Source organism: Macrobrachium nipponense, chromosome 28 (genome assembly GCF_015104395.2).
Source record: "Macrobrachium nipponense isolate FS-2020 chromosome 28, ASM1510439v2, whole genome shotgun sequence".
In the NCBI taxonomy this organism is placed as follows: domain Eukaryota; kingdom Metazoa; phylum Arthropoda; class Malacostraca; order Decapoda; family Palaemonidae; genus Macrobrachium; species Macrobrachium nipponense.
Genome location: NC_087217.1, coordinates 47,200,252 through 47,211,017, shown reverse-complemented (window position 1 = coordinate 47,211,017; position 10,766 = coordinate 47,200,252). Strand labels below are relative to the sequence as shown.

Here is a 10,766-nt window from a genome sequence, read left to right as displayed (position 1 = left end):
ACTGAAACAAAAGGAATAGCCATAAAGTTGTGATGAAGAATTGCAGTGACTTAAAAAGTAGTTACTCCGTCGTCTTTCAGCAATGTGGTATATTCTAAAAATAACTGAGAAATTCCATCTACCACACAAACTTTTCCCATAGACTTAATTATAATTACTTAAATTTACAGTAGATACAAAAGCAGCCTTCAAGGATATGTAATTTCTATTTACATAAAATCAATTCAGCCATAGTAAACTGTAGAGTTCTTAATAGTATGCTAAATCTATAAAAATTCAAGTCAACCAAATGGAATACTGTTTGATAAATTATACAAAACCACATATGTATGTATATTGTATAAAGTACAATATATAGAATAAGCTACACATCAATGAAACACTATCAAAGCATATCCAAAAGAGAGCAAAGAATTCAAGAAGGTTAGAGAGCATTGTGGCTATTAAAGTTGCATATGTATCTGGTAAAAAAAGTGACCAGTAGATTCTACAGATAATGAGGTATATACAGTTCCACATGTGAGGTAAATACTGAAGAAAGAAGTTTATAAATGCAATTTAACAGTTCATCTGAGAATTATATTGTGCTCTGAGCAAGAACCGAACCAAACCAAGCAAGTTTGGCATTTGGCTCATAACCCTGTACTGTAACTACATTTACTGCAAACTGTACACAGAGTTCAATACTAAAACCACAAAACTGACAATTAAAACTATATTCTTTTCACAATCATCAAGCAGGGTGTACAGAATCCTAAAACTAAGAAAACAAAAACTATTCAGAGAATATTAATATTGCATCATATCTCGACCAGAAATAAAGTTCCTTTTTTTTTTTTTTTAACTACCATACTTTATAGCCTGAACCGTACACCAGCCTGTATCTCAAAACAGCACTGAAGCTGGAACGTTTGAGAATCACTAACTCAAGCTAAGAACTACTGGTATATAGTATACCAATTTTGCCATTAAAGGACCAGATTTCCTAGTTTTCAAATCTCAACCTTACTCTGTTTAGCCATTTCAAATCTCAACCTCTCTCTTTTGCCATTTCTGCCATAAGGCAACTTGCGACAAAATGTTGTGCACACAAGCAAGTTTCAGAATGAAAATGATTTTACACTGTTGACATATACATGGTGCAACTAGCCCAACAGATAACCAATTTATACGGTCATCCAATAATGCCTAAGCAGTGACACTTTGGGATCCTAGGCTCAATACTGTAAATGGTATCCATTTGGCCACTTGAAAGTGACATTTCTGCACTCAAAACTTTACCTCGTACTGTTTTCCACGGCTATGAATTTCACTAATTTTTACAAGACTCATAGTTCTTTGTTGGACGAATGGTTTTCGTGCTCAACTACTGATCCAGTGGTCCGAAGTTCGATTCTCGGCTCGGCCAACGCGGAATCAAAGGAATTTATTTCTGGTGATAGAAATTCATTTCTTGACATAATGCGGTTCAGATCCCACGCTAAGCTGTAGGTCCCATTGCTAAGTAACTAATTGGTTCCTAAGCCACGTTAAAATATCAAATCCTTCGGGCCAGCACTAGGAGAACTGTTAATCAGCTCAGTGGTCTGGTAAAACTAAGATATACCTAACTTTTACACGACACATTCTGCAATTAAATAACAAAAATGGTCCTACATGCTACTCAACAGCAATGAAACTATAATGTTTAAGTATCCCAGGTCTCAAGAGTAACAACAAACAACAAAACAGAGAGGGTAGAGAGAGGAAACTTGATTCATCCAACCCCAAAATGGGAAAAGCTAATCCAAACCAATCATGACCTCTTCTTCTAGTGATTATGGAGATTACACACATGGTCCACTTATTTTTCCTAATGCTTCATTAATGTTTGAAGTAGAGGTAGAGGGAAGTTATAAATGAGTGGTGTGCCCAAATAATAATGTTAGAAATTCTGCGCACAAAATTCATGGATAAAAATTATCAGACATAAGCCTAATTCAAAATTTCTGAATGACAAAAATTTAAGCAGTACAAGCAGTCCCCGGGTTACGGCGTTCCGAGGTTACGACACTTGTCAATAGACGTTATTTCCAGGGTTACGACGCATGTTCCAGGGTTACGACGCCTACAACGCTCATCTGGGAGATGAAATATGACACCAAAAATGCAAAATAATATAATTGAAGGTTTTTTGATGAAAAATGCCATAAGAATGCAGTTTACATAGTTTTCAATGCACCCAAAGCATTAAAAGTAAGGTTTTCTTAGGATTTTTGACGATGTTCCGACTTACGACGATTTTTGGCTTACGACGCGTCTCAAGAACGGAACCCCCATCGTAACCCTGGGACCGCCTGTATTGTTTTTGTTTGTATGGTGTTTTTACGTTGCAAGGAACCAGTGGTTATCCAGCAACGGGACCAACAGCTGTACGTGACTTCTGAACCACGTCAAGATCAAACTTCTACCACCATTAATACACATTTCTGACTCCTCAATCATATGCCCAAGAATTGAACTCGTGGTCACCGAAGTGGCAAGCCAAGACCATACTGGCCATTCCACTGAGGCACTTAATTTTAAGCTGTACCCTAGAAATTGTGTACCAAATGAAGCATTCAATCCCTTAAGATATTTTTACAGTCAGTTGTCCCAAGAGATGAAAGTGGAAGTCCTGAACTTTAAAATTACCCATTACACTGCCCAGAAAGTTTGATCTTCTTTAAGCTAGCTTCATGTACAAAGGAACAAAAGCACATTTCCACTGAAAAAAAAAAGCAAGCAAGCCTAGTCTTGTAAAAAATAATGGGCTACTATCTCCTTGGCAATTAAAATTTTTTTCTAGCTTTGTACACATTGCTACAGCCATATATTATGCAAAGACAACCCCTATTCTTGCTGAAACACAAGGATTGTATAAGGCAATGCAAAATTTGCATAGAGCAGGTGGATCTTATATAAAATGTAAAAACGCACAACTTGGCCACTGTATTTAAACAAGTTACCTTGATTATTCAATGCTAGCCTACGAAAAACCCTGTTACCCTCTGGAGTACTTGCATGACATCTCATCATGTCTAGTGATTGTTCTCATTTATAATCTAACAGTATTGCCTAGAATATAGTATATATATGTATATATCCCATAGAAGCAAACAATACCTTGAAATTTATATGAATACCCTATACTATGCCATAACTAGCCTAACCTGCAGTCAAAGGGTTACTTATTATATGAATATATGTTGTAGAAAATGATCATATACTAAAAAAGTCCAAGGAGTTCTGTTGCATTTTCAATGTATCTAGCAACCCTAATTCTTGTTGAAACACAACGATTGTATAAGGCAATGCCAAAATTGCATAGAGCAGGTGGGTCTTAAGTAATATGTAAAAATGTACAATTAGGCAACTGTATTTAACCCAATTACCCTGATTATTCAATGCTAGCCTATGTTACCCTCTGGAGTACTTACGTAACAACTCATCAGGTCTAGTGATTGTTCTCGTGTTAATTTTAATCTAACGGTATTGCCTAGAACATCAAGTCTAGTAATTGTTCTTGTGGTATCTATAATTGAACAGTATTGCTCAGAATAGTAATAAATATATATATATATATATATATATATATATATATATATATATATATATAATATACTATATATAGAGCTACCCCATGGAAGCAAACAATATTCTTGAAATTTATATGAATACCCTATATTAGGCCTTAACTAGCCTAACGTGCAGTCAAAGGGTTACTTGTTATATGAATAAATATTGCCTAGAACATGTGCCGTAGATTATGTATGAGTGTATGTATGTATGTATGTATGTAGTATGTATGTATTATATATTATATATTATTATATATATTATATATATACTATACACACACACACACTAATATCACATTTGAGCAAACACTTTCTTGAAATTTTATTACGCCTTAACTAGCCTAACCTGCAATCAAAGGGTTATTATCATAAGAATATTTTGTTGTAGAAAATTATCATAGGTATGCTACAAATTCCAATGTCGCGTGGGCATGGATTGGGCAGCAAAAATGATGGTTGAAAATGACGGTTGATGATATTTATATCTTGCCTGTATCGGCTTCGGGCTGCACGTTATCATCACCAGATACACCCATCACGGCTTTCTACTATATAGTATAAGAACTCGATCGGCGTTTTCCCTCCTTCGCTTATTGATCGTGGACGTCCTCCTGTTACATCGGCAACAGCACCTACAGTGAGTGAGTGTGACGAGCGAAGTGACACAAGTGACAGCTTAGATCAGCTGATCAGGGGGTACAGCAAACGAGCCCGGAATACCCTACAATTTCCGCCATAACCCGATCCGCCGAAAAGAGCGCGGCCAGAAATAGCGACGTCATTGAGTCGCGTAAGGAATATTTCTATTAGACTCAAGCCAATCTCCTTTCTTGAAACGTGGGCGCATTATTCTTCTGCGATGTTTAGCTTATTATTGCGGTTTGATATTCGCAAACATGACTGTGGAGTAGTTCGCAATAATAAGCACCCGAATATTTTTGGCGGCGGGAACTGTCGTAAGCCAAACATTTCGATATCGTCGTTCATGAATCTTTCTTCCATTTCCTTATGCTGATCAAGCTTTAATGAAAATGAATATTCTATTTGGCTGTCCTAATGAAATTTACGTGAATCGAGACAGGGGAGAGTTACATTACACAAAATTTGAAACGAGGTATTCCGAGCTAGTTTCGTAAGTTCAAAAGAGCTAGATATGATAAGTGTAGCCACGCCAAAGGCTTTCGCCCTACAACTAACGATTTTTCCCTACTCTCCCTATCTGCACTTAATTTCCAACCTGAAATTATAAAGAGTAAAAAAAACGTACACCCTTGCAAAACCAATCGACAAATTACAGCTCACATTAATGAACACAAAAACAACTGTTTATTACCCTCTACTACAGTCTCCGTCACTGGCATGTTTGTCATATATGGCATTGACTTGAACCCAAGATGATTCTTGTGGGTATCAGACGCGGCGTGTTTCAAGAGTTCAGACTTGCCGGCCGTCAATTCCTTGTCGCACGCTCTGCAATAAGCCTTATAATCACTCCTGCCACGGGTCAGCCATCCTTGTGCCCAGATTTCCATCTCCCAATCCTTCCTGTATCTCTGGCCGCGGTAACCTTTCTTTTCCGCGACGCTGGACATGCTTGGGCTCAGTTAATGAAACAGATTGTCCCAGATTACACAGTCACAGTCTGAAATCGCCCAGCGAACCTTAAATCACAAGCAAACTCGACTTGATTAGCGTAGGGTATTTCTAAGTATCAAGGGACAAGCCACATGCTACCCACCAACTTTGCACCTACGGGCGGCTACGGCCTCGATCGGTAAACCAGATGCTATTCTTCTTCTTTTGATATTACGTCGAGCCCTGTCATGTTCCTTTTTCTTCGTGTTCTGTTTTGTTACCTTTACACTCTCAAGTGTTAGTGTGATTTGCTTCATAGAAGTAAAGTGTGAGTTACTTTCAACCTGCAGTTAAGCGGAAAAAAGGAGTCTAGGGATTTCATTAATCGTCAACCCCGTTTCCTCCCGTCATTCTTAAAACTTACAATGGCGGACAACCGGTTAATTAGATTTTTTAAACATGCAACGATTAAAATTTCTATTACAACAAAGGAAAAGTACACCTAGACTGCTTTTACTCGATTCGCCAATTTTTCCCTACGATAAACAGATTGCCACCATACATTTTCCCTATCCCTACCGGACAACGCACATCCCCTACGCTTAGCAACACTGTGGGGACTTTCCTCATGGGCGGTATTTCAATTCTTACGTCTCCGAGGGACTCCTCTTAAACAGCACAATTATATTCTTCATCCACTTTTGGCAGCAGATTGTTGCAATATTGGCATTTAAAAAATATATTATATATAACAAAGAATTTTTCATTTCAGTTACGTAGCAAGGGAGTGGTCTTGCCTTTACAACGGCGCCACAGTCACTTGTAATTATGTATCCTTCAACACTGAAGTACCTTAAGATCCGGTACAACATTCAATTTCCTGTTTTCTATTAATCCTTTCACACACTTTGGTCTATATTTTTTTTCCAATTAGTACGCATTGGCTTCAATAAACACACCTTTCTAACTACTTGAGCATCATTTATGAAGTAGAATTTCTATTATACACACATACACATACACACACACTATCTATCTATATATTTATATAAATATATATAATATTATATATGCTATATATATATATTTATATATATATATATATATATATATATATATATATATATAGATATATATATAATTATATATTATATTATATTTAACTGTAAATAATATAAATATATTAAATTATATATATATAATTCATATAATATAATAACATTATATATAATATGTATTATATACATATAAATATATATAATAATATATATTATATAGAATATATATGTATATATATATAATATATATATCTATATTATATTAATATTATATATTATTAATAATATATTAATAATTATTTTACCATAATTATAATGTAGATATATATTATATATTATATATCTATATTATATGACCATTATATATTATATTCACTTTATATATATTATATAACTATTAATAATAATACTGTAATTAATATTAATTTTATTTTTAGACTTGTTTTATATATGGATTATTTTATATATTATATATTATTATATATATATAGTGATAATAGCATATTGATAGAATTATGAGATATCTATATAGATATTATCTTAGATATAGATATTATATCATATATAATATATATATATATCTATATTTAACAATATATATTTTTTTTTAGTATATGTATATATATAATATATATATATATATATATATACTAACACTATCATCTAGATATAATACATATATCTATATTATAATATAATATACTCTTATCTTATCTCTATCTATATCTAATTTAGATATTCTTATATCTATCGTATCTAATCTGTTCTTATTATATGTATATATCTACTCCCTATTATATATTGTTTAAACTAATAATATAATATCTGTATATCTCTCATATATATGCTATATATATATATATATATATATTAGTATATATCTCTATGATAGATATTACTATAGAATGGTCGTATCTCGGGTACCTATCCGCAGCGGCCCAGACTATGGCAGTTGCGGTTTTTCTATGCAGTTTTACCTCCTGAACAAGAATTTCAAGTCTTATTTATTCGAACGAGTGTAATTAACCCCCAGGGGCCAGTACTAAACACGGCAAAATACTTTGGACGCCCCAATCCCTAGTGGATGTCGTAACCGCGGTTACGTTTCTTGCAGGGTAATTCTAAATAATAGTTCCATACGAACTGCAAGGAATGTAACCACGGAGATGACATCCACTAGGGATTGGGGCGTCCAATGTATTTCGCCGTGTTTAGTACTGGCCACTGGGGGTTAATTACAGTCGTCCGAATAAATATTACTTTAAATTCTTATTCAGTAAGTAAAATAACACAGGAAAACATCAATTCCCATAGTCTAGGCCACCATGGATTGCTTCTGTAGAAATACCAATATATATATATATATATATATATATATATATATATATATATATATATATATATATATATATATATATATATAACATAAAGCAAAACCTAAGCTTACCGTAAAAAAAAAAACAAAAAAAATATAATAACTGTATTTTCTTGTACCATCAATATCATCCATCATGTGGACACACAAGTATAACAAGAAAGTTTTCTTATAAAGACATTAGGATCAAATTTCCATAAAGATTACTTTCACACATTATACAGGTTAATCTAAGCGCATATTAGTAAAAATCACAATTTTTTCTGCAGTCACTTAGGCTAAAAGTAGTACACTATAACATGCTATGCCCTGTTAAATGATGTACTATATGTATATAAAAAAAACGGCCACGTCCTGTTATCTTGGATCTAAAGCCAAGCAAAACCACAACCTAGGCAATGAGATTACTAAAGCTTGCTTAGAAATGACGAACCATTATCTTGCTAAAGTTGATTCAAGCAACATATACTATACTAAGGGTTCAAACATGATGGCCGCATACCTTTCCTAATGGGGTTGAATTTAATTTACAGTTAACATATTTCCAAATATTTACTGGATAATGGAAAAAGATTTCATGGGTGGCCTAAGTTCACTTTTATCTCTAAGTACGCAGGTACTGGTCCTCACTGAGATCTTAACAATGCAGAGTTTTGCACATGTGCAATCTTTTTTATTTCTATAATATTCCCTACTATATATATATATATATATATATATATATATATATATATAATATATATATATATATATATATATACAGTAGTACCTTGAGATACGAAATTAATCCGTTCCGAGGCGCCCTTCGTATCATGAGGTTTTCGTATCTTGGGCCACATTTTACATGTAAAATGGCTAATCCGTTCCAAGCCCTCCAAAAACACACCAGTAAATTATATTTCCAGGCCTAAAACACATGTTCTAGGGTTACAACGCCGATCCGATGGAAGAAATATGACTCCAAAAAGGCAAAATACTGTACATACTTGAGTAATATTCAACTGCATATAATGTTCATCCCCATTTTTACTGCATATATTAGGACTTTAGCATATGTCCCTTAGCAATAAGCCTAGCCTATGTTAGAGGTTGCTACTGTAGCCTAGTCTATGATTCTGACATCTAAACCTAAGAAGCTAAAAGCTTAGAATATGCCAATTAAATGTATAAATAATCAGTATGTACTCATTTCAAATAATTATTAATTAATCATTAACTATAATACACAAACAAACAAAAAAAAAACTTTCCAATCGATTGTTTACATTCAGCTCTTACGAGTACCGAACGAACCCCAAGCAATCACTTTTCCTAGGACACAGTAAGCCATAAATTTTCATTAGTATCTCTCTTCAACTAATGAAACTACCAAACAGTATAATAACCATTCATTTCTATTCTTTATTCTATCTTTACCTAATGGAGATACCGAGTTACTGACAGCTATAATGAAACATATACGTAACGTAATATTAAAACAGAAGAAAAATTCTAAAAAATACGTATTTGTTGGCAGTCTGATTTATTTTATATTTTAAGATATCTAGTTCACAATTTTTTTATTAAATATATTGCATGTACATGCGTTACGACGGTCTTGGCTTACGACGTTCCGAGGTTACGACGCTTTTCAATCATATTCATCAGACGTTATTTCCAGGGTTACGACGCCTACAACGCCCATCTGGCAGATGAAATATGACACCAAAAATGCAAAATAATCAAGATTTGAAGTTTTTTTTATGAAAAATGCCATAAGAATGCAGTTTACATAGTTATCAATGCACCCAAAGCATTAAAAGTTAAGTTTTCTTAGGATTTTTGACGATGTTCCGGCTTATGACGCGTCTCAAGAACGGAACCCCCGTCGTAACCCAGGGACTGCCTGTACTCATTTCAAATAATTATTAAGTAACCATTAACTAAAATAATTAAAAAAAAAAAAAAAAAGCTTCCAAACGATCGCCAAGCAATCACTTTTCCTAGTATACACAGTAAGCCATAAATTTTCATTATCTCTCTTCAACTACTGAAACTACCAAACAGTACAATAACCATTCATTTCTATTCTTTATTCTATTTTTACCTAATGTTTTTTTTTTAATTAAATATATTGCATGAATAAGTTTTTCAATTTACAGCATTCTTTTACCAATAGAATACTTAAAAGCACAAGGGGTAGATGCTGACCAATAGGAGAGCAGGATCTTATGGGGTGACTAGCATCAGGAACCAATGGGAGAGTGGGAGGATGGTGGCGAGTTTACTCAGTTGGCGGCGCAGGAGTTTTAAAATTGTTCTCGGTGGTCCGGGCGAATCTCGGGACTTTACAGCAACAACCTTTCGTAACTTGAGCAATTTTCGTATGTAGAGCTGTAAAATTTTTCGTATTTGCTTTCATATCTCGAGTTTTTCGTAAGTTGAGCCTTTCGTATGTCGAGGTACCACTGTATATATATATATATACATATATAATGTATATATATATATATATATATATATATAATATATATATAATTATATATATATAACTTTTAAAAACAATGCTTCTAGTCTATAAAAACATAAAAAGAACTTTCATGGTTAAGTTCCCACGTTTTCAGACTATGCTCACATTTTACAAACCAATACTCGATCCTCAGATGGCTTCCTTGAATTCAGGTGTTGCAGACTTGGTCTAAAATATCTTTATCTATTTCAGTAAAAATAACTTAACAAACAATATCTAAAGGTCATGGAGCAATTCCTTATGACTGAATGCCTGACCTGCCAAACGCCTTGTCTAAGAACCTCATGTCAATCAGTGGCAATGCAATTGTTCCATAAAAGTTTCGGGCGGGTTAAAATATTTTATCACAAGTGATTTTTCCTATGTTCACGAAAAGGTTCCTTTTGTGGCATGGGAAATCTTCCACTTCATGATTCACCTCCTTCAGCAACGTGAATTTCACATCCACCACTCCAAGTACGTAGTGATGTATTACTACTGTTCAGTAAACGCTGCCAAAATGGAGCCCAATATGAAGGGCTAATTTATTTTTCTTATTAAGTGCTCTTTCATCAACTGCTTTTTCAAGCTACATGAACATGGTGTATGATTTCCTCTTAGCTGATAATTTTTCCATATTTTTCTCTTTATAAAGACCATTTCAACAGCTG

At 33.8% G+C, this 10,766-nt stretch overlaps 1 protein-coding gene across 8 annotated transcripts in view; it reads right to left on the bottom strand.

Annotated features, from left to right (window-relative positions):
* LOC135201726 (pyrroline-5-carboxylate reductase 3-like) overlaps nt 1-10,766 on the bottom strand; it is a 50,095-nt gene that overhangs the window by 26,607 nt on the left and 12,722 nt on the right. Inside the window, exon 1 of one of the 8 annotated variants that reach the window (XM_064230909.1) lies at nt 4,933-5,374. The exons of 4 other annotated variants lie outside the window; for them this stretch is intronic. In XM_064230909.1, coding sequence (XP_064086979.1) covers nt 4,933-5,191 — 259 coding nt within the window. In that variant the 5' untranslated portion in view covers nt 5,192-5,374. Of the gene's footprint in view, nt 1-4,089; nt 4,291-4,932; nt 5,375-10,766 lie in introns of those variants that run through there. 3 more of the 8 variants (XM_064230908.1, XM_064230910.1, XM_064230907.1) reach the window with 3 other exon arrangements.